The sequence below is a fragment of the Carlito syrichta genome, unplaced genomic scaffold, assembly GCF_000164805.1.
Source record: "Carlito syrichta isolate Samal-C Ts95f unplaced genomic scaffold, Tarsius_syrichta-2.0.1 Scaffold309080, whole genome shotgun sequence".
NCBI lineage: Eukaryota > Metazoa > Chordata > Mammalia > Primates > Tarsiidae > Carlito > Carlito syrichta.
In genome coordinates, this window is record NW_007253176.1 from 114,327 (window position 1) to 139,027 (window position 24,701).

The 24,701-nt window shown below is 40.4% G+C and overlaps 1 protein-coding gene across 5 annotated transcripts in view; it reads right to left on the reverse strand.

Annotated features, from left to right (window-relative positions):
- Nucleotides 1–2,519: 2,519 nt before the first annotated feature.
- MDM4 (MDM4, p53 regulator) overlaps nucleotides 2,520–24,701 on the reverse strand; it is a 39,543-nt gene continuing 17,361 nt past the window's right edge. The window contains exons 4-11 of one of the 5 annotated variants that reach the window (XM_008066665.2): nucleotides 23,429–23,562; nucleotides 22,266–22,321; nucleotides 15,505–15,572; nucleotides 14,695–14,794; nucleotides 11,816–11,976; nucleotides 8,926–9,075; nucleotides 6,981–7,061; nucleotides 2,520–3,208 (exon numbers count right to left, since the gene is read on the reverse strand). In XM_008066665.2, the coding sequence (XP_008064856.2) occupies nucleotides 2,636–3,208; nucleotides 6,981–7,061; nucleotides 8,926–9,075; nucleotides 11,816–11,976; nucleotides 14,695–14,794; nucleotides 15,505–15,572; nucleotides 22,266–22,321; nucleotides 23,429–23,562 (1,323 nt within the window). In that variant the 3' untranslated portion in view covers nucleotides 2,520–2,635. Of the gene's footprint in view, nucleotides 3,209–6,980; nucleotides 7,062–7,896; nucleotides 7,947–8,925; nucleotides 9,076–11,815; nucleotides 11,977–14,694; nucleotides 14,795–15,504; nucleotides 15,573–22,265; nucleotides 22,322–23,428; nucleotides 23,563–24,701 lie in introns of those variants that run through there. The other 4 variants (XM_021716886.1, XM_021716889.1, XM_021716887.1 and 1 more) reach the window with 4 other exon arrangements.

Here is a 24,701-nt window from a genome sequence, read left to right on the forward strand (position 1 = left end):
TTTAAAGTTTCCTGCAGGCAAAGAAGTTTGGCTCAAACATGTAGCTTAGAATCTTCTAAGGGAAGTTCTTAGTGCTAAAGGAGCATTGGAAAATCCAAGGAAAGCAAACAGGAAAAGCAGAGTAGTATTAGAGAGGATTCTGTGTTGGGCAAGGATTTGCCAAATTTAGCGTCAAGCATCTACAAACATTAAGTAAAATGTTTAGTTCCTCTTATTTAAGTTTTATAAAAACCTGCAACTTTACATAGGGGAATTAGAGTATAAGTACAGGTCCCCAATTCTTTCTCTAGTTTATCACTTGCAAAAGCACCTGGCTGGCAAAAATAAAATTTGAGAACTATCAAACTATTATACTAGGGAGGAGGAATAGGGAGAAAATTAACTTTCTAAAGTGTCAGAGCATTCACTATGGTCTAATAAAAAAACATTTAACTCAAATAATTAGTTCGGCTTAATGGGGGAAAACTCTGGTCTCTAATGCCTAGAGCGAGACAGAAACGTGAGCTTCACTCCCTAGGAAAGAGCAATACTGGAGAAAATAGGCAGGTCTTTCTGTCATTTTTACTTGTCCCCGCAGTGGAAGTAGTTTTCTGACTAATAAGAAATTTCATCTGATATTTTCAGAGTCTTTCACTTTTGGGAAAAAGTGTTGTAAGTCACTGTTCTCTCTTAAGTGACTACAAATGTTTTGGCTACAAATCATATTTTCTAAAACCATTTATTAGAAATCTACATTTTAAGTTGTCCAAATTCAGCAAGCACCACATTTTAAATATCTAACAAATCATGAGAAGGAAACAAGTATTGTTTAAAGATTTACTAGTCAAGAGACTTGGACTCTGTTAACAACTACCACTAGCTATGTTATTTAGCCTCACATGCAAAACAAGAGGGGTTGAGTACATGAGTGCACTATAGGTTTAAAACTCTGTAATTTTCTCTTCTTGAAATGAAATGTGATAATAAAGGAATCTTGTTTAATCTATTTTCTGCTTGGTACCAGAAAAACAGGAAGGAAAAGCCCCTCCTTCTAAGTCAGGGCTTCTGAAAGTATGGTCTGAAGAAAACTTACATCAGAGCTTCTAGGAACACTTGTTGAAATACAAATCCTTGGCCCAGACCTTAGGGATCAGTCTGGGGGGGGGGGGGGGGTGTTGGGTATTTTTAACAAGCAACCCAGGTGATTTTTATGATCCTGAAGTTTGACAATTCTAACTTGGTCTTCAAAATGACATATTCATACCCTGAGGATACACCAAGATTTTCCCAAGGGGTAAGCAAATATGCACAAGTATAAGGAAATCAACTTTCAGATCTTCAATTTTCATACGTATTGTCCTAAAATATGTTCCCTGATGAGGTCTCTTCAGATCTACCATTTCTCTTTAACCACTCCCCTTCTCATAACAGCCATACTCCCTATTCTCAAAAATAGGCTGCATCTCAACTATCCAGTATCTTACTAAGGGGCACTGCTTCAGGATGTAAACAACTGTAGAGTATCAAACAAGGAACCAAAAAACCTGGATGACTCCTATCAGACCATGAGGAGTGAAAGAGCAAAGCAAAGAGTTTGGCTAAAAAAACTCCACACCTTCTCTATTAATTTTAGAATTGATAACTGAGAAGGTTGTGCCAAAGACATGTTAATGCATTTATCTGAAATGAAATGAAGACATTTTCAGACTGAAAGTTAAGTCTGACTTGGATGACTAATTTTAAAACAAGTACAAGCTTTGCCAGTTTATATGACAGAATTTTCTATAAATTTAATCAGTTAAATCTAAGCTCCAAGGCTTTGATAAAAATATCTTTAAAGCACATATATAATATACAATATGTTTGATAGTATACTCTTTGTAAGTACTAAAATTTTAAAAATTTAGATGTCAAATTAAAGATGTACAAGAGGAAAACTAATCTAGGGTTAGAGCCATGATAGTTGAAGGACTGCCTTTCAAGGGGCACAAGGGAACATTTGCAGTGACAGAAAAATTCTATTGCTTTTTTGGGGTGCTTGCTCAGCTTTATACAACTCATTGAAAGGCAACACGTTATATTAATCATACCTCAGTTTTAAAAATACGTATGGAAGAAATCTCTTGTTTTTCATGACTTTTTCTTTTGGTTTCATTGAACCATGCAGCCTGACAGTGACAAAGTAATCCACTGCACTTCCTAATTTAACTCATCAGATTATTTATATATATTTTTTCCACTGTTAGCTCTAATATTTTTCTATGGCTAGCTTGAATTCTGACACCTAGTAACATTCCCTAGCTGAAGGGTAGAAAATAAAATTAACTAAAGAAAGGATTAATCTTCAAATAACCTTGTAAGTTAACTGAATAGATGCATCTTGATGTTTGTACTGGTGGTTGTCTCCCCTCCCAGATATCTTTGGAGGGAGAATGAAGTGACTTAGGCAATTTTCCATGTTAAGTCCCCGAATGATCATCTTCTAAAGAACTCACTCTCAAATTCCATATAAGTTTAGAAGCAAAAATGCCCTGGAACATGAATAAATGAATTTACATGAATAAATGAACAGATGTAATGGGTAGAGATACTCAATACTGACGTCTTGATACCTGACCTGGCCCTCTTAATATTTCTCTGCAATTCATTGATTTAATTAGGCTATAAAAACCTTAATAACCAACTGAATTTCTTTCTTGCAAATAGGGCATGAAGCCCCAGCCTTCTTTAGTCTTCTGGCACAGTGAAAACAAGTGACAAGATGACCTGTCCTCCCATGAATAATGTTCCCATCTCGTGGTCTTTTTTCACATAAGCTACATGGCTTCAAAAGATTCTGGCAATCTTCCATGTTTTCTGTATCTGTTCTCTGTTCAAAAAGGTTATATGACTGTTCTCCCATGCTTGAGATAGTCTCCTGGCTTTCAGAATTGTGAGCCAAATCCAAGAATTCCACCGAGTTGCAAGGATTAAAAAGTTTAGAGTTTTCTTCCCTTGTATATACATCTTTAGGTCTAACAACAGGAGCCGAAACAGTTCTTCGGCAATCAGGGACATCAATTCCTTCATTTTCCGTCTTTTCAGGTAAGGCAGTGATATCAGATGTGGAGAGAGAATGAGTTAACTTAGAACAATCTGAATACCAATCCTTCCTCAAGGCCCAGCAACGAAAACAGTATCTCTTGCTTGGAGAGTTAAATTTCTTACATTCAGTACACTGCCACTCATCCTACAAAGACAAGGGCAGCCAATGAATAATTGGAGGTGAACATAATGCCAAGAAAAAGGGAGGGTAGGCCGAATTCGCATGGTCTTACAAAGTCAGTGACAGTCCAGGCATTCCACACCAGTGATCTAGCCTAGGATTTGAACAAATCCTACAGTCAAGTGACAGAAAATCTTTGGGAGTTTTATATTGATAGTACCACAAGTGCCATTTTCAGGCCAAAATCTGAGATAACTATCCTTAAGAAAGTTAAATTATTTGGCTTTCAATTTAATCTGAATGAAATTAACATTGTATGCTTTACCCCACTGTATTCTTTTGGGTTACTTTTCTTTGCACAACTTACCCCTTTACCCTTTATCGGGCAGCAGGCTAAAAAATAAAGAGCTGATACTCTGTTATTCTTTCCTACTAATGAAGAAATGTTATAAAACTTGGTAAAAAGGAAGTTTAAAAAATGAGATTTGAGGCCGGGCGTGGTGGTTTACATCTATAATCCCAACACTTTGGGAGGCCAAAGTGAGAGGAACACCCAAGCTTACAGGTTCAAGACCCCAGCCTGGGCAAATTGGTGAGACTTTGTCTCTACAATAAATCAGTAAATTAAGCCAGGCATGGTGGTGCGTGCCTGTAGTTCCAGCTACTTGGAAGGCTGAGGCAAAAGGATAGCCTAAGCCCAGCAGGTCAAGGCTGTGGTGGCCATGAGCGTGACACTGAACTCCAGCCTGAGGGACAGAGTGAGACTCCAACTCAAAAAAAAAAAAAAGAGATTTGAAAACTACTACATTTCCTCATGCTCCTTCACTGCACTCAGGAAAATAAGTATAACTGTATGCCTAAATCACACCCTCTGAAAAATGATAGTGCTTATTCCTGAATGCCAAGTAAATTTTTTCTACTTTTCCATATTCAAATTAGGAGACACTACATTTCAATGAAATGTATATGTTTTGCTTAATTCAACTGCAGCTAACTGAAACAAGTCAAGAATATTTAATGTGGATAACTGCCTGGCTTTGACAGAATCAATGATTTGACACAGGCTGAACTTGATTACCTTCAGGACGAAGGCCAAGCACATCAAGTTTAGGAGTTCTAACTCAACTGTCTAGACTGAGAGGCAGGGACACAACCATTTGTTAAACTGGGATGTTCTCTAGGGAGCATCAAACCACTTCTCAGTTTAAGATCTTCCAACCTCAGCCAGGCTTGGTAGCTCAGCCTGTAATCCCAGTGCTTTGGGAGGCTGAGGTGAGTGGATTGCCTGAGCCCGCAGGTTCACCTCTACAGTAGGCGAGACCTCATCTCTACAGCAAATAAAAAATTAGCCAGGCGTGGTAGCGCGCGCCTGTAGTTCCAGCTACTTGGAAGGCTGAGGCGGAAGGATCGCTGAAGCCCAGCAGGTCGAGGCTTCAGTGGCTGGAAGCGAGCCATGGCACTCCAGTCTGGGTGACAGAATGAGACTCCAACTTAAAAAAAAAAAACGATCTTCCAAACTCATCTATAATGCTATACAAATCATCAAAGGGATTGGAATTCATAACTGATAATATGCCAGTTTTGAATTAAACATTACTTTTTCCTAAGTAGTACACAAAATATTAGGGCTTATTAAATTCAATGACATCTTTGATTTGATGAAATACAGTCTATTTGCTTAATAGGTTTTCTGAGTTGAAGTAGCCACAGAAGTCTGATTAAGATGAAAACACAGCCGGGCTCGGCGGCTCAGCCTGTAATCCCGCACTTCTGGGAGGCTGAGGTGAAGGGACTGCCTGAGTCTGCGGGTTCAAGACCCGCCTGGGCAACTTGGTTGAGACCTCATCTCTATAATAAAACAAAAAATTAGCCAGGCGTGGTAGCGCATGTCTGTAGTTCCAGTTACTTGGAAAGCTGAGGTGGAAGGCTCGCTGGAGCCCAAAAGGTCGAGGCTGTGGTGGCTGAGAGCAGCCACTGCACTCCAGTCTGGGCGACAGAGTGAGACTCCAACTCAAAAAAAAAAAAAAAGATGAAAACAATTATCTCTGTTATTTGTAGTGAGGTCAAAAACACTTATGGGACTAGTATGTATTACTTTATTTTTTATTTTTTTGAGTTGTAGTCTCACTCTGTCACCTAGACTGGAGTGCAGTGGCCGCTCCCAGCCACCGCAGCCTCGACCTACTGGGCTCTGGCAATCCTTCCGCCTCCACCTTCCAAGTAGCTGGAACTACAGGTGCACGCTACCACACTCGGCTAATTTTTTATTTATTGTAGAGATGAGGTCTCGTCAAATTGCTCAGGCGGGTCTTGAACCTGCGGGTTCAGGCAATCCACTCACCTCGGTCTCCCAAAGTGCTGGGATTACAGGCTGAGCCACCGAGCCCGGCCATATTACTTTATTAGTAAGCTATGCAGAGACAGGTAATTTGCAATAAATTGCCATAATGGCCAACAGTGCTGTGCTGAGAGTGAAGGAAGGATCAACACCAGAGACAATCTAAAAATGTTTCTCTGGCTGGATACAGTAGCTCACACCTGTAATTCCAGCACTCTGGGGAGGCTAAGGCAGGAAGACTGCTGGAATCCAGGAGTTCGAGACCAGCCTAGGCAACATACCAAAACCTTATCTCTAAAAAAATTAAAAAGTTAGTCAGGCATGGTGATGCACACCTATAGTTCCAGCTACTAAAGGCTGAGGTGGAAGGAAGGATTGCCTGAGCCCAGGAGGCTGAGACTGTGGTGAGCCATGATTGTGCCACTGCACAGACAACAGTTGGAACCCAGACTGAAATAATAATTGATAATAATAATAGTTTCTCTCCTCAAGTAGCAAAATGTAAAATCCTTTTCTTATCTTTCCCCCACTACCCTTCCTGCCATACTGTGTTAGTCGTGGGAAGAACTAAAAGAAAAATGGGGAAACAGCCAAAAAAAAAAAAAAAAAAAAAGAAAAGGTAAACATTTGGGTCTAGATCTCAGTTGTCAATTGGTGGCAAGTCCACACCTACTACCTAAGAGCTGAAAAGTAAATCTTTAATAGTGCTCCACTAATATTAAGTTGTGTGGAAATTAAGCTGTTTTTCATTTGCTTATATTTAAGAAAGCACTGATGGCTGGGCTCGGTGGCTCAGCCTGTAATCCCAGCACTTTGGGAGGCCGAGGTGAGCGGATTGCCTGAGTCGCGGGCTAGAGACCCGTGGCAACTTGGCGAGACCTCATCTCTACAATAAATCAAAAAATTAGCCGGGCGTGGTAGCAAGTGCCTGTAGTTCCAGATACTTGGAAGGCTGAGGCAGAAGGATCGCCGGAGCCCAGCAGACGAGGCTGCGGTGGCCTGCACTCCAGTCTGGGTGACAGAGTGAGACCCCAACTCAAAAAAAAAAAAGAAAGCGCTGACAATTATTATTTTTATACTCAACAAAGAATTTTAGATAGTCTACAGGTATGTCTTTGGGATAACAAAAAGGTGTTTAGTGAGGGAAACCAGTGCAGGATTATTTTGGATAATTCTGTCTTTACTGCATGATATCCAAAGTTTTGATACCAGAGAGAAAGGCAAACAGAGGCATTTAAGTCATCTTTTTTCAAGATGGGAAGAGGATTAAATTATCCTCTTCCCTCCTTAGTGCCAATAAAACTCTCTAACAAGATGTAAAGAAACCAGTATTTCTTAGCAACTAAAAGAGGTAAATAGAAATGGGGAAATGGTACTCTTCAACACAAGTAAACTGCTGGAATTACATCATCTGAATATATGGCAGGTGGAAAAACAGCTTTTACTAGAGAGTCATACCTCAGAGGTAACTTCTATATCAGTATCATCACTTAAGGACTTGGAGTCCTCAAGGTCATCATTTTTTCCCATTTCAATCATCTGTGAAAGTACAAAAAAAAAGCCTACTTAGTAAGGTTTACCTGTTTTAGATGAGGCTATTACCTAAAAGCAAAAAAGACAACAGCTTCAATTTAAAACTCACATTCTATCTCCATCACTAGTACTCCAGGGGACAGCTTAAATGCAAGACCAAAAACATTTTCTGTACACGCCTAGCCAACATTTCAGTAACACAAATAACTGAAAAGCACCCAGAAGAATTACCAAATATCTTCTGCATTCAGAAGAGAGAAGATATCTGTATTTATGACGTTAAAGAAAATAAGTAGTATTAGAGTAGAAAAGTTCCAAATTGCTAAATATGGAAATTTTTACCTAAGAAGACATGAAGAATGAAAACAAAGTATTTTAAAATTTTACTTTTCACATTCGAGTAAAACTAGTTATGTAATACTATGGCTGTTCTATAAAAACATGCCCATAGAAATGGAAACAAAAAAGAAATGTGGGCAGTGTCTTCTAAATTTTAGAATTTAGGATTAAAAAATTTTTAAGTTAAAAATCTAGCTTTGTGGTCCAGTAAATGAAATAAATTATGGCCAGGTGTGATGGTTCATGCCTATAACCCTAGCACTTTGGGAGGTCCAGGTAGGAGCAATGCTTGATCCGAGGAGTTCGAGACCAGCCAGGGCAACATAGTGAGACCCTGTCACTACAAAAAAGCAACCCCCTCGGGTCCCCTCCCACTGTGGGAGCTTTTCTGTCCTCTCAATAAATCCTACTTTAAAAAAAAATTTAAAAATTAACTTGATGTGGTGACATGTGCCTAGAGTCCCAGCTACTCAGGAGGATGAGATGCAAGAAGTGCCTGAACCCAGGAGGCAGAGGCTACAGTGAGCCGTGATCACGCCATTGCACTCCAGACTGAGACTGACTCAAAAAAAACAAAACAAAAAAATTTCTGCTACAGACTGCTGAGACAATTTAGAACCTTGCCTTGATGGCAAGATAAGGTTTCTAGAAGAAAAAAATTCACAATGAAAGACTAAATAAACAAAAAAAAGGTAGCTTATGGTTTTTCTTTTCTTTTCTTTTTGAGTTGGAGTCTCACTCCTTCGCCCAGACTGGAGTGCACTTGCACGCATGCGCACGGCCACTCCAGCGTCGGCCTGCTGGGCTCTGGAGATCCTCCTGCCTCAGCCTTCAGAGTAGCTAGAACTACACACGTGTGCTACCACGCCCAGCTTTTTTTTTTATTTTGTTCAAGAGACAAGGTCTTGCCAAGTTGCCCAGGCTGGTCTCGAACCCGCGGGCTCAAGCAATCCACTCGCCTCAGCCTCCCAACGTGCTGGGATTACAGGCTGAGCCACTGAGCCCGGCCAGTTTATGGCTTTTTTTTTTTTTTTTTTTTTTTTTGAGTTGGAGTCTCACTCTGTCGCCCAGACTGGAGTGCAGTGGCCGAGCCTCAACCTGCTGGGCTCCGGCGATCCTTCCACCTCAGCCTTCCTAGTAGCCGGAATTACAGGCGCGCACTACCACGCCCGGCTGATTTTTTGATTTATTGTAGAGATGAGGTCTCACCAAATTGCCCAGGCGGGTCTCGAACCTGCGGGCTCAGGCAATCCACTCACCTCAGCCTCTCAAAGGCACGGGATTACAGGCTGAGCCACCGAGCCCGGCTCAGTTTATGGCTTCTAATGAAGGTGGAATTTCACCAAGAAACGCTCTTATTTTTAAAGTAGGTTTGGTTAACAATGTGAATCTTAAAATTGGATATTGAAAAATACTAAGAAATTAAAGGGGGCATTACACGAGTAATTTGTTGTACAAAGAGATAAAAAGAGATCTGAATAGATTTTATCTAAGCACATAAATGCAATCAACACGAAATTTTTCAACATACCTTTTTGTCACTCACTTTCCCTACTTCTTCGCTTATTTGTTCTGTATCAGCAGTTTCAACTTTTATTCCAACACCTAACTGATCTGATACTGACTCATTCAAAAACCACAAGTCATCTGTAGTGTCTGAAACAATGGCAGTACCCACATCCTAATAGAAAAAAAACAAAGATGAGTTTCTATAGTCAGCGGCTTAACAGAGATATTGAACCAACACAAAAGAGCCCAAACTCAATGTCTTCACATATCTCCACAGAACATCTTGCCTTTTTTCAGTATAAATGTATTCACTCAACGCATATAGACCTGGCACCTACTATAGATAAACAAATAGATGGATATGATGATGCCTGGCAAGAAATTTTCTATTTTAACACTAAATCAGGTCTAGCACCTGAGAAGCAGTACAGAAGAGGTTAAAAGGTAAGGACTCAAAGCTGCTCAAGTAAACAGAATCCATTCCCTAAATTTCTTTCTTCAGGTGATACTCTCAGAAGCCAGAAAACAGTCTGTTCATCCCGACATATTCTTTTCTATAAAATAGTCAATGATAGCCGGGCATGGTAGCACATGCCTGTAGTTCCAGCTCCTTGGAAAGCTGAGACAGAAGGATTCCCAGAGCCCAGCCGGGAGCATGCCACTGCACTCCAGTCTAGGTGACAGAGTGAGACTCTAACTCAAAAAAAAAAAAAAAAAGAAAAGAAACGAGTCAATGATGCAGCTATTTGGAAGGCTGAGGAGGAAGAATCACCTGAGCCCAGCAAGTCGAGGCTGTGGTGGCTGTGAGCATGCCACTGCACTCCAGACTGGGAAACAGAGTGAGACTCCAACTCAAAAAAATAAATAAATAAAAATAAAACATAAAATAAAACAGTCAGTGATGTTTAGTGAAGAAATATGAGAAACACTGACAGTAACCCAAACCTTTTGCCTTAACACTTTCTGAATTCCTGAACACCTTTAAATATGTAACTTTAAGTATACAGAACTTTTTCTGCATTCATCTACGAACATTTTTACGACATGCTCTTCTATAACATTTGTAAGAGACAATTTATTATTTTGCCATTTTATAGTAGCCATTTATGTATTCGACAAATACTCACTGAATGCCTATTATGTGCCTCATACCTGTTCTAGACACTAGGCAATGGAATAGATTGGTGAATAACACAAAAGTTTTGGCCTAATATTTCAACGAGGGTAAACAGACAACACATAAACAAAATATAAAAATAGTTTTATTATATTTTTTTATTTATTTTGAGTCGGAGTCTCACTATGTCACCAGACTGGAGTGCAGTGGCACATTCCTAGCCACCACAGCCTCAACCTGCTGGGCTCCGGCGATCCTTCCACCTCAGCCTTCCAAGTAGCCAGAACTACAGGCACATGCTACCACACCTGGCTAAGTTTTTGATTTATTGTAGAGACGAGGTCTCGCCAAGTTGCCCAGGTGGGTCTCAAACCTGCAGACTCAGAGAGTCTACTCGCCTCAGCCTCCCAAAGTGCTGGGATTATAGGCTGAGCCACCGAGCCCGGCCTAAAAATAGTTTTTAAAAGTGAGAAGTGCAATGGAGAACATAAAATAAGATAGAAGAGCAGTTCAACTGATGAGGAGGCTATTTTAACTAGGAGTGGATTTTGCAGGGCCACCACTTATAAATACACAGGTGCAAAACAAAAAGTGGATCCCACTGGACCTGTGTAAATGATAGCCTTGGTGGCTTAGGGGACCTCTGAGGAAATTACATTTGAGCTGAGTCCTAAATCATGAGAAGAAAACTGAAAGGATTTAGAAAAAGAGTGTTCCAGAAAGAGTAAAGTGACTGAGGAAGAAAGGAATTTTGTGCTACAGTGTCAGAAAGCCTGGTGTGTCTGAAATGCACATAGTCAACAAGGAAGAATGACAGAAGATGAGAAAGGAGGGGACTGAATCAGTTATCGTTATGGTAGATTTTATTCTATTTGTTTTCTGAAGCCACTGGGGCTACATTATGGTGTATCCATTTTTTAAAGTTTTATTCTTTGAAAAGACTAAACTACTAAATGATCAAGACTAGAAATAGGTAGACCAGTGATGGGATGAAATTGCTACAATTCTTGTATGAAAAAATGATGATGGCTTGAATTACAGTATGACAATGAAAGTAGCCAAAAAATGGTTAGTTAGATTTTATTTCATTTTATTTTATTTTTTTTTAGTTGGGGTCTCACTCTGTCGCCCAGACTGGAGTGCAGTGGCCGCTCCCGGCCACCGCAACCTCAACCTGCTGGGCTCCGGCAACCCTTCCGCCTCAGCCTTCCAAGTAGCTGGAACTACAGGCGCGCGCTACCACACCCAGCTAATTTTTTTGATTTATTGTAGAAATGAGGTCTCACCAAGTTGCCCAGGCGGGTCTCAAACCCGTGGGCTCAGGCAATCTACTCACCTCCACCTCCCAAGGTGCAGGATTACAGGCTGAGCCACCGAACCCGGCTTAGTTAGATTTTAAATATGTTTTGGATAAAGAGCTGATAACTTGAATGTACTCTATGACAGAGAAAGAAATCAATATCTCTTTGATAGTTGGCCGGAATAACTGGGTAGATTCCAGCTTTATGAAAGAGGAAAGGCTGGGGAAGAAGTGTTTGGTTTAAAAAAAAGTTGTGCTTTGAACATGTTAAACGCCGGATTCTCTAAATGGAGGTGTTAAGTAGACATCTGGATACAGAAGTTGAGCACTTAGGGGAGAGGTCAGGACTAAAGATATACATCTAGGCATCATACGCATATATATAGTCATAGCAGTGAATAAGAATTCTTAGAGAAAGTTGTATAGTCAAGAGTAACCAAGAATGTTACTCTTTCAAAAGAAAAAAAAAAGTTCCCCTTTAACCATGAATATTACCTGGTTTGTCTGCAAATCAGTTGAGCCATTACTTCTAGGTGTATAGTTGTTTCTCAAGTTTCCTAAAAACCACCAAGGCAGGCCAGCTACATCCCACTCCTCAAACCCAAGGTCCAGCCCAGATGTCTCATCTTGGGTTAAATTTTCTATTAGGTCTTCATCTATAGAAGTTAAATAAAAAGGATGATAAAAAGGTATAGAATAGTCAAGAGCCAAATCCCTCTTTACAATACTTGCAACCTCTTTACAAGGTAGGTAAAAAGAAATTCCTATTCTAAGTAAGAAAGAACCAGAAATCAAGTATCTGTCTTAGTGGCAGAGCACAAATGTCCTCTCCTGTTTAGACTTCATTAGCAAGTAATGACATTAGAGGTAGATAATGATTTATGAAGGAATTTTAACTCTAAAAGCATTATCTAAACATTGTTACCAAAAGATTTTTAAATGGTCACTTACTGGCATTTAAATATCCCAACCACTGTAATAACTAAAGAATAATTTGCTCTAGTACACAGTGCCTGATAATATTTCAATCCACTGCACTGCAAATGGTGGTCACATAGTGACCTAACCCTTGAAATGGAAGTAAGGCAGTACAGACAATAACTGGCATCACAAGACTGTCAAGGTAGTCTCACTGGTACTGCATATTTTGGAACATTTCTCAATAATTTATTTGTCTTGGTAGTTAACAACCATTATAAAACACTTAGCTCTAGGTTGTCCAAATAACATACATTTGTCCATTCAGGATCAACAGGCTCTTTTGAGGTATCTAGACATAGCACAAATATTGAGGTCCCACATACTTCAAGTAAAAGATCTCATGTTCCATGTATGCATGACACTGAAGACAATAACATAAGTTTGTAGCTATCACACACAATTCTTTTCTTTCTTTCCCTTCTTCCAGTCTGTTTTGTTGTGCTCTACTCCTTTCCTACTTTCTCACTTTCTTCTACCTCTTCCCAATACACTATACAGACCAATGGCAACCACAGGTGTTTTAACATGCTCAGGAACTTACGATTGAAAGAATTTCTGCAATAAATGGGTCCCCGACAGAGCAAAAGGTTATTCTATCTACTTGTAAACTATGTCAATACTGCCTACCAAAACGTATATACGTGGCCAGGGAAACTTCAACCACATTTTTACTTACTCAGTGCTGAAATTATCAGAAATCAAATTCCTGACATGGTGCCATTTAAAGTAATCCTTCTCTATTCAAGCTGTACAACTTATTGTGAAGGAAATGAAAACAGGCCATTCTTTCCATAAGTAAAAATCCTGTCCTTTTTATCTACAGACCTTGCTGAAAATAATAAACTATTTATTCCCAAAATTTCCATCATAAACAACATACAGTCTATTTAATTGGCTGTGTTCTTTTATCTTAAACAGCCTTTTAAGTATAAAATAAGAAAGAACCTGCATTTAAAGAAGCAAAAGTGCCGGGCTCGGTGGCTCAGCCTGTAATCCCGCACTTTGAGAGGCCGAGGTGAGTGAATTGCCTGACCCTGCGGGTTCGAGACCTGCCCGGGCAACTTGGTGAGACCCCCATCTCTACAATAAATCAAAAAAATTAGCCGGACGTGGTAGCGTGCAGCTATAGTTCCCGCTACTTGAAAGGCTGAGGCGGAAGGATGGCCGGAGCCCAGCAAGTCGAGGCTGCGGTGGCCGGGAGCGTGCCACTGCACTCCAGTCTGGCCGACAGAGTGAGACTCCAACTCAAAAAAAAAAAAACAAAAAAAAAAAGAAGCAAAAGTACACATTAAATATACACACTGGAATAGTTTTGAAGTAACTAGGTAGACCAACATTCAGTCTATGTTCAAAATGCAATGTAAAGAAAACAATCCAGCATGATAAACATTTAAAACAATTTAAGCTTCAAGCCTAGCCTGTTGTTGGTCCATATGTGAGCCAGGTGCCTAGACTAGAAACCACACCATAAAATATCATTGGGGAATTTATGATTTTTATATATAATTGAAAAAAAACACAAACAAACCTACATGATTTTAGAAGATATTTTATAAAGTGGAATTTTGGGAAAAATAGGGGTTAACTCATTTAGCCTGACCATATCTATCATATGTAATAGGGTGGCAAAGATGGTGACTATCATACAAGGCAAATACATTTTTCTGAATTTTGAAATATTTGCATATGCATGAGATAGATACTTTGGGGAATGGGACCCAAGCCTAGGCACAAAATTCCTCTATGTTTCGTATACACCAATATACATAGCCTGAAGGTAATTTTATACAATTTTTAAAATAATTGTGTGTGTGAAACAAAGTTTTGACTGCAACTTGTTACATGAGGTCAGGTGTGGAATTTTCCACTCATGGCATTATATCAGTGCTCAAAAGTTTTCAGACTCTGGAGCAGTTCAAATTAGGGATTTGAACCTATACTAGTCTTCTAATATCTCATTCTTGGCTCTGTAATAGTAAGAACATTTTGTCACTTTTGCAAACTTCAAAATTTATGAAAATTAGCCTTTGCCTCAAGTAGATATCAAAATATAAATTCTAACCAAATCAAATATGTACAGGAATACGAAGATGAAAAAGTCTAAGGCAACTGAATTTATGCATATAGAAGATTCACTAGATGGCAAAACTGATAAATATGTAGCTATCCTCTGTTAGCATGCTAGCTAATGAAAGGGTCTTACACCATCCCAGTAATCACGGGCTGCTAAAAGAGCAAAATATCTTCAAAGCTAATAATAGTGACTAGGCTGATAAAACGATTTTAGAAAGAATGAGATATTATAACATATGCCTTTCCTACTTCACATATGAAGACATACAAAAAAATGAGAGAAACAAAAAAAATACACGTAGCCTTAATCCAAAACTTACCTTGTCTAGAATTTCTACATTTATGTTGTGAGGTAGGCAGTGTGGAAATAGTGCCTTCTTCAGTTCTTTTCCTGGAATTGGAATTTTCCTCTGCACTTTGCTGAAAGAAGGGAAAGGTATCTATCAGTGCAGTAGAAATAATTGAGACCAGGGGATGTAGCAGTTCCATTCTGGCTCACCAGTTAGTGTGTGACACAACGGGTTACACACAAGAAAGAGAATGCAAGCTCACAACAGTCATCAGTCAAGTAAAGGCAACACCTCTCCTCAACCCACTGTGAGCAGAGCTAGGAGAATCCCAAACCTGGGAGGAAAACACTGCACAAAGCCCAAAATCTACTGTTAAAAACAGCTGTCTGTATAAAGCCTCTAGCCTACGACAAAATTAGGCATAATTCAGAAAAGATGTGAAACCCTCACCATAAACCAAGATGCTTATAAAGTTTCCCCAGGTTTGGGGAAGCTTTAGGAAACAGTCTATCATGAACTTAACTGCAACAAGCCCATTAAAACCTAATAAAGAAGTTTCCTCAAACACACACACACAGGCACACACACAAACCCAAAGAAAATGCAACTGGAAGAACTTAAGATCAGAAGTGCTACATCCCAAAGAAAGATTCAGAGACTGGAACTCTGTTATGGGAAGAACAGAGAAGGTTCACTCTGTCCCTGGTCTGTGAACTCCCAAGAGCCTTTCTTATTAAATTCTTACCACATTCAGGGAAAGGCCTTGGGAGTCCAAGATCCATAGGTACAGAGAAGGGGCCACTCTGTACAACAAAAGAAGTCACCGTGTGGTGATTTTACCTTCAGTTGGTCTTGACTTGGAATATCCATACTGTGATCCTGTGCGAGAGCGAGAGTCTGAGCAGCATCTGGATAGCAAGTAAAACAAAAGGGAAACCTTCCCTGGTAATAACCATTCTTTCCACACAAAAAGGACCTCAGCAAACAACCCTGGAGCCAAGTTAGGTCCCTAGAGATGTACTTCATGTTGGCTGGATAAGGGTCTTATTTGCAAGGGAAAAATCAAAACTGATAAAAATCACAAAGACCAAGACAGGTCATATTCAAAACATATTACCAAAATGTAATCTGGGAAAAAGTAAAAAATGACTAAAAATGTTCTTCTATAGAAAGTTTTTAATTTTTTAAATAAAAACTGGTTCCAAGCAGGATAAAATGGAGACAGTTTTTATCATTTCTTTGTGTATCACCAACCCTAACTTGTAAACAACAACAAAAAAGTGTTTGGCTTTTTAAATTTATTCTGATTTTCAATTATTAGTCATACAGGGTTATGAGATCTCAAAATCTGGAACTTTCCTCAGCTGCTTTATAAAACAGTAGCATCTTAATGTAAACCACATTCTAAGTGTCAATGATAATTTCATAGTTTAAATTCCCATCACCTGTATATAAATTGGATTTTTTTCATCAAGTCTTATTTTTCCCAGTTACTATAAACATTTCCTAAAAAGAAAAAGGAAGCGGATAAAGTTTTTCTCAAGACTAATAAAATGAAGCAAAGAAAAAACAAAAACCCAGCAAAGAGAAATTCTTAGATATTGCATCAGTCCAAGAGAGAAATATATTCCAAACACTTAGAAATTTTTCAAGCAGAAGATAAAATCTTGGCTACAGGAAAAGAGCAAGCTCCAGGCAAGTTAATAATCTGGACTATTCATTATATGAGGCTGTATGTAATTGACAGGCACCCAAATAAGTCTATTGTGGATCAGTCACTATCAGGTCCTGAGACAGGATATTTATGGAAAACATCATCCTCATTCAATAAAGACTGCAAGAGGAAGAATAGAGATCCTATAACTGATTTGACAATTCAGTCGTTCTGCACAAAGCAAACATTTTCAAACTGAAATTAAGAACACTCTCTCGCCGGGCTTGGTGGCTCAGCCTGTAATCCCGCGCCTTTGGGAGGCTGAGGTGAGTGGATTGCCTGAGCCCGGGGGTTCGAGATCCGCCTGGGCAGCGAGACCTCATCTCTACAATAAATCAAAAAATCAGCCGGGCGTGGTAGTGCATGCCTGTAATTCCGGCTACTTGGAAGGCTGAGGCGGAAGGATCGCCGGAGCCCAGCAGGTCGAGGCTGCGGTGGCCAGAAGCGGCCACTGCACTCCAGTCTGGGCGACAGAGTGAGACTCCAACTCATAAAAAAAAAAAAAAAACCACTCTCTCTAGCCGGGCGTAGTAGCGCACGCCTGTAGTTGCAGCTACTTGGAAGGCTGAGGCAGAAGGATCGCTGGAGCCCAGAAGGTCGAGAATGCGGTGGCCGAGAGCGTGCCACTGCACTCCAGTCTGGGCGACAGAATGAGACTCCAACTCAAGAAAGAAAAAAAAAAACACACACTCTCTCTGGAAGCATTTTTAATGGAGACAATTAAAAATTCAAGAAGTTGGGCATGGTGGCTCATACCTGTAATTCCAGCACTTTGGGAAGCAGAGACGAGAGGACTGTCTGAGCTCAGGGGCTCAAGACCAGCCTGAGCAACATGGCCAGACCTTGTCTCTACAATAAATCAAAAAATCAGTCAGGCATGGTGGCATGCACCTGTAGTTCCAGCTACCTGGAAGACTGAGGCAGAAGGACTGCCTTAGCCAGCAGGTTGAGGCTACAGTAGCCGTGAGTGTGCCACTGCACTCCAGTCTGAGAGATAGGGTGAGATTCTGACTCAAAAAAAAAAGAAGAAAAGTTCAAGAGACAGTATTTCCTGACCAGAGTGGTCCTCAAAGCAAAGTTTAATCACTATATAGTGCATATGGAGCAGTTCCTTAATAAAGCAATTTTAGGCGGGGCACAGTGGCTCAAGCCTGTAATCCCAGTACTTTAGGAGACTGAGGTGAGAGGATTGCCTGAGTTCAGGGACTTGAGATTAGCCTGGGCAACTTGGTGAGACCTCATCTCTATAATAAATCAAAATATAAGCCAGGTGTGGTGGCACACACCTGTAGTTCCAGATACTTGGAAGGCTGAGGTGGAAGGATTGCCTGAGCCCAGTAGGTTGAGGCTGCAGTGGTCGTGAGCGAGCCACTGCACTCCAGCCTGGGCGACGAAGTGAGACTCCAACTCAAAAAATAATAATAATATAGCAATTCTATTACTGTCATTTATATTTCTAATGCCTTACTACCTTACTCAGGTTAAAATAATCACAGGCAAAAAGAAGTTACCCGGGGAAGCTACAATGCAAAACGATTATCCAAATACAAGCCAGGTACAGTAGCTCACACCTGTAATCACAGCACTTGGGAGGCCAAGGCGAGAGGATTGCCTGAGTTCAGGGGTTTGAGACCAGCCTGGGCAACCTTTCTTAGTACACATGGGAAAATTTGGAGAAATTATTTAGAAAGAACCACCTTCACTTTAAATAAAGGCATTTTCAGTTCCAGGCCTCTTCCACAGAAGGACGAACTCTTCCCTTTCTCCCAGGAAGAGGACCCAGCCCTGAGATTGCCAAACTCCCATGCACACTCCTGCTTTGCAAGTACAGTTTTGCCTCTCTTCCACCCAGGTCTGCCTATTTTCTTGTTAATCCCAGAAACTATCCTGTTGTTGCTTTTGAATGACAGTTGGGAAATTCCTCATTCCTTATCCCTGGAATAAGAAACATGTCCTGTTCTCTGTAAATACTCCCTTCTGCCGGGCTCGGTAGCTCAGCCTGTAATCCCGCGCTTTGGGAGGCTGAGGTGAGTGGACTGCCTGAGCCTGTGGGTTCGAGACCCGCCTGGGCAACTTGGCGAGACCTCATATCTACAACAAATCAAAAATTAGCCGGGCATGGTAGCACACACCTGTAGTTCCAGCTACTTGGAAGGCTGAGGTGGAAGGATCGCCGGAGCCCAGCAGGCCGAGGTTGCGGTGGCCGGGAGCGGCCACTGCACTCCAGTCTGGGCGACAGGGTGAGACTCCAACTCAAAAAAAAAAATGCTCCCTTCCACCCATATCAACCCCTAGGCAGCCGGGCAGAAGGGACCCCAGGATATGGCTCTCCCAATCCCCGGAGAGCTGGCCCCTCCTCCTACCCTTGGTGGTCCCTGCCTTGTTCTGATCTGTGTGTGCAACTGTGTGAACTTCTGAAAGACAATATTAAAGACACTTAGCAAATGTATCACCTGCAATTCCAAAGACTACGACCTCACAAAGACCCTACCCTTTAGGTTACCCCTTTCATTCCCCTTCATCTCCTCTTCCAGGGGGAAAAAAAACCTAGCAGAAACGAAAAGTGGAAGAGATAGATTCTCAGACCACCAGAGAGACACAGAGATATGGGGAAAGGAGTAGGGGATTCTCTGGGAATCTCCAAGGGAAGACTGTGGGGGCCACACTACTCAGTGGGTCCTTTCTTTTCCCAGTGCCCCCTTTTCTTCTCTACTATTCCCAGAACTCCAGGAAGGCAAGAGGAAAGAAGAGGGTAGACCATGATGAAGAAGGTGGTCAAGGTTAGGGTAACAGGGGCAGGGAAAAGACGCCAGCTGCCCATAGCTGTTCCTGACTGTGGGCCAGAGGGTAGCAGACAACTTGGATTGGAGCCCCACATGATGTACTGTACCAGGTATAGGGAAGGCAAAGAGAGCAGAGAGCTGTGGGAGCCCCAGGGAGGAGGTCAATAGCCTGTCAATTCTCCTTGGGGCTAGTTTCCCTCGCCTACATAAGGTTAACTAGGACACCTCTTTGTGAAGGCAGTAGGGATCAAGGGGTGGCACAAATAAGATAAAATAAAGCCTTTTTCTCCAACCATCAAAATAAAAGGTTTACCCCATTTGCAAAGGTATAAAATAGATTATATGAAAAGCAATTTTTTCATTTGCTCTTTCAAATAAAACACATGCAACGCAAATTAGGAAAATCAAGAGATGGCCAAGCACACGCACCAATGCCAAGTGCAAGTCAGGGCAGATAACAAATCAGAATTACTTGAGGCAATTTCCTGGTTTGGGTCATTGTATTACAGTTATGTAAGATGTTACCATTTGGGGAATCTGGGTAAAGGGTATGGAAATTCTATATAATACTTTTGCAACTTTTTGCTGAGTCTGAAATTATTTCAAGATGGTAAGTTAAAGAATGCAAATGCTTTAAAGATTTAATGCTCAGAGGAAAAAATGAGTAAAAAAAATTTGGGAGGCAAATTCTATTACAAGCAAGGGTTAAGGAGACATCAATACATAGCACAGCAGGAAGAGCAAGGGCTGACCAGTCAGAAATCTCTGCTCTACCACTTATCAATGGCGTGTGATCTTGGGCAAACCACTCACTCTATTTAAAAAAAAAAAAACCTTGGTTTCTTCATGGACAGACTCTTCTCACAGATTTATTGTGAGGATCAACTGAAACATCTGTTATAAAAAAAAATGTTCTTTATAACACACGGCATGTTAAATTCTGCAGAGAAAAAATACAAGAAAGAAAATGAGAGAAAAAAGTGTAGATATTCAGAGTAGATCAATCAGAAAGCAAATTTGAGTGAAAGAGTAGATCAGCAATTATAAAATTCTCCATGAATGTCAAACCTTTAGTGACTATCCCAGAAAGTCATACTATTTCACAAGTGACTACATTTCTATAAAGCTGCCATATCACTTGCAAGTCCTTCCCTCTCAAATAAAAATTTACAGCTACATGAAGCGGGTGAAGTGGGCAAACAGTTCAATGAAATCAACAGGCTTCAAAATTCAAAATAAGTTCAAAATCATGTTTCAATATGAGAGTAAAGTCTCCTTCTCTGACTTTAAGGAATAAATCTTTATTATGAATAGATTCTTTTCAACCTGTTTATATCAGTAAACTATCAAAAGATAGCTGATCTGAAGAGATTACAAACTTAGGCTTTCTTCAAAGGACAATGTTACCTCAAATCTAATGTGAAGCTCACAAAAGGGTTTCATGTAAGGCCAGGCGTAGTGGCTCATGCCTGTAATCCCAGCACTCTGGGAGGTGGAGGTGAGAGGATTGCCTGAGCAAAGGGGTTCGAGACCAGCCTGCAACTTGGTGAGACCTCATCTCCACAGTGAAATAAAATAAAAAAATTAGCTGGGCGTGGTGGCACACACCTGTAGTTACAGCTACTTGAAAGGCTAAGGCAGAAGAAGGATTGCCTGAGCCCAGCAGGTTGAGGCTGTGGTGGCTGAGAGCGTGCCACTGCACTCTAGCCTGGGTGAGAATGAGACTCCGATTCAAAAAAAAAAAAATGGGTTTCATGTAGGAGTGACAGGGAAAAAGTTTCATTATTTGGAAACGAGTGCAAGATACAGTTGCATTTCAGTGTATTCAGTTTATTCACCTATCTCTAACACACCACTTTGGAGACTTCAGACCCCAAAGCAGCCAGTTTCCTGTACATATGTAATAGATTAAACTCAAAGAGTAGAAATTTAAAAGGTCTAAAATCAAGCAGAGTTAGGCAAATTGGCATTCAGATAACAAATAGCTAAAACCATTAGGTTAAGGTTCCTTTTGGGACTTTTATAACAGATAGGTAAGACTGATACCACATGATCCTACAGAATCTTAACATGACTAAAAAAAAGGACAGGCAGACCTTACATCACTCTGATGTGATGAAACAGAAGTACAAAAGCATCACTTATAAAGTTTTCTTGGCAAAAAATTTAAACTTGAATTTACTCAAGCACTACTAGTTTACGGAAAATAGGGAGGCTAAAGAAACAGATTCAACAAAATCATAAGAATACAATCTGCCAACTCGAGGATGTGGGAAATTCTACTAGACAAATGGCCCATTTTGTCAACAAATAAATGACATGAAAACAAAGGAAGGTTAAGTTTTATAGATTATAGACATTTACAAAACATATCAACAAAATTCAATGTATAGACTTTGCATACTAATTTAAATAAGACAAAAATAAAAGATATTTTTGAGATAACTGGGAGAAACAACACATAAACTGGCTATTAGATAGGATTATAAAATTATCACTGGCCAGGCATAGTGGCTCATGCCTGTAATCCCAGCACTTTGGGAGGCAGAGACAGGAAATTACTTGAGCCCAGGAGTTCGAGACCAGACTATGCAACATAGTGAGACCCCATCTCCACAAAAAACTAAAAAAATTAGCCAGGCATGGTGGTACACACTTGTAGTCCCAGCTACCCAGAAGGCTGAGACGAAAGGACTGCCTGAACCCAGAAGATTGAGGCTGCCCAGCCTGGGCGACAGAGATCCAACTCAAAAAAAAAAAAATTATTATTATTAATTTTCTTGTGCGTAATAATAGTATTGTATGTTTGAAGGGAAAAAAATCCCTATCTGTTAGAGATTTTTTAAAGTATATCTCGATGTAGCAAATATATTAACAGTATGTCTAGGAGGTGGGCATCTCTCTATTCTATTATGTTTGAGACTTTTCACAGTGAGAAGTTAAATAACATAATAATAACATTCTGTGTGACCAGTAATATATATTCCTCCCAGTCATGCCAAAAATGGTATTCTACTTTCACCCTGATCCTCCTTGCTTTTCCATGATTTGCCCCCTTAAACTCAAAACTGTGATACAGACTGAAGAAATATGATGTAACATACCTGTAGTAGCAGTAGCTAAAGTAACAAGATTCTTCCTTAGCATATCGTAGAGAGGGCTGTTAAAGACATAAGATAAAAAATTAACAATCCCAAATGCCATGCTGAAGATATCAGTGGTTTTTCATTAAATATGTTATCTCCAAACTTTCTCTATAAGGCATAGAGAGGCAGAATCTCTTTCCCAGGACAGATTTTTAAAAAATTACTTTAAATATTAGGATGTTAATGTCCAGGCCATTGTGTTACTTTGCCCCCATTAAAAAACTGATTATAGTTTATTTCATGAGCTAATAGTAACCCAAGTGGGGAGATTTCCTTTGGAAATTATTCCTTCCTTCTAGGAGTTAAGTTTTACATTTTAATTGGAGAGAGGGGGAGGAGAGGAGTCTTAATATAAGACGAAACAGTTCAGAAGAACCAGTCATAAAAGCTATGGAGAGAAAGAGAATGCTAGCTTCTAAATTACTAATTGGCTTTTGACTATCTACGCTAACAACCATTTACCCATGCTGCTGGAGAAAAGTAACAGAACAGGTTAGATTAGTTCTACTGCAATTCTAAGCTGACTATCAATCTCAAACTGTCCAGCAATTCTACATTTCTCTCATCTGCTTACTCTTTCACTCTTTCCAACAATTATTTCACAAAATTCTAACCTAGTCACATCAAGCTTCCTCCTACTCATGACTTTACACAATGTTCACTCTGCCTGAAGCTCTCCTTCAACTAACACCTCTAATCAACTCTATTTCTTTTAGATTAAAAAATATAGTTTATTTTAAAATTGGCAGGGCTCGGTGGCTCAGCCTGTAATCTCACGCTTTGGGAGGCCGAGGTGAGTGAATTGTCTGAGCCCGCAGGTTCAAGACCTGCCTGGGCAACTTGGCGAGACCTCATCTCTACAATAAATCAAAAAAATTAGCCGGGTGTGGTAGCGTGCGCCTGTAGTTTCAGCTACATGGAAGGCTGAGGTGGAAGGATCGCCGGAGCCCAGCTGGTCGAGGCTGCGGTGGCTGGGAGCGGCCACTGCACTCCAGTCTGGGTGACAAAGTGAGACTCCAACTCAAAAAAAAAAAAAATTAATTAATTAACTACTAATAACCATGTAGATTAAGCAGCTATGTACAAACACCCAAAAAAGATACACAAACCCTCATTTTTACCTTGGGTCTTTCACGGAGAAGCTCTGACATCCTAATAGTTCTCCCAAAAGATCTCCACCACAATACACCATATGCTGCTCCTGTTGATCATAAAGCTGCTTCAACATTATATACTGGCCTAGATAGTGCATGACCTGCATGGGAATAAAAGACCACGATCTAATCATTTGATGCCAAAAGCACAAATTATGAGGAAATAAAGTTAAGTTAGTTTACTAGAGCATATTTACAAGACTGTCAGTGATTGGGCAAGGGGACCTACAACATAGGAATTGCTCCCAACTATCTCATTTTTCTGACCTAGATTTTTTAGCACAGAAATTTACTGATCTGACAATGAGCAAAAGTGATGGATTTCCCTATCATTCTCTCTAAAATTTTCTCATCAGTCCAAATAAAGGGGAATGTACTGTTACTAGAAGGAATAAACTTTAAAATCACCTGGGTCATAAAAATTGTTTTCCATGTTCAAGGGCATGTGTGTTCACTCAATTCTTTTTGTTTCTTTTTTTTTGAGACAGGGTCTTGCTCTATTGCCCTGGTGGGAGTGCAGTGGCACAATCATAACTCATTGTAACCTCAAACTCCTGGGCTGATCCTCCCACCTCAGCCTCCCAAGTAGTCAAACGCACCCAGCTATCTTATCTTATCTTATCTATCTATCTCTCTCTCTCTCTCTGTCCATCCATCCATCTATCTCTCTCTCTCTCTCTCTCTGTCCATCTATCTATGACATGGTCTTGCTATATTGCCCAGGATGGTCTCAAACTCCTGGCCTCAAGTAATCCTCCTGCCTCAGCCTCCCAAACATATATAGGTCCTTAAATATTTGTTGCTAAAGTATTGGGAATATAGACATGAGCCACCGTGCCCTGCCTCACTTAATTCTTTTTTGCAAATGAACTACAATACTTAATAAGCAAACAGCACTGAAAATGCATAAAACATAGAATTCAAGTGTTTTATCAAATAAAAATTTAGCCTATGTGGCTTTCTTTCAGAGTTTACAAGATAGAATACAGGCAAGTTCATTATTCAAATCTTAAAAGTTATCTAAAATGTAGATGAGGAGCCAGGCTCGGTGGCTCAGCCTGTAATCCTGCGCCTTGGGAGGCTGAGGTGAGTGGATTGCCTGTGCCCGCGGGTTCGAGACCCGCCTGGGCAACTTGGTGAGACCTCATCTCTACAATAAAACAAAAAATTAGCCGGGTGTGGTGGCGCACGCCTGTAGTTCCAGCTACTTGGAAGGCTGAGGCAGAGGGATCGCCGGAGA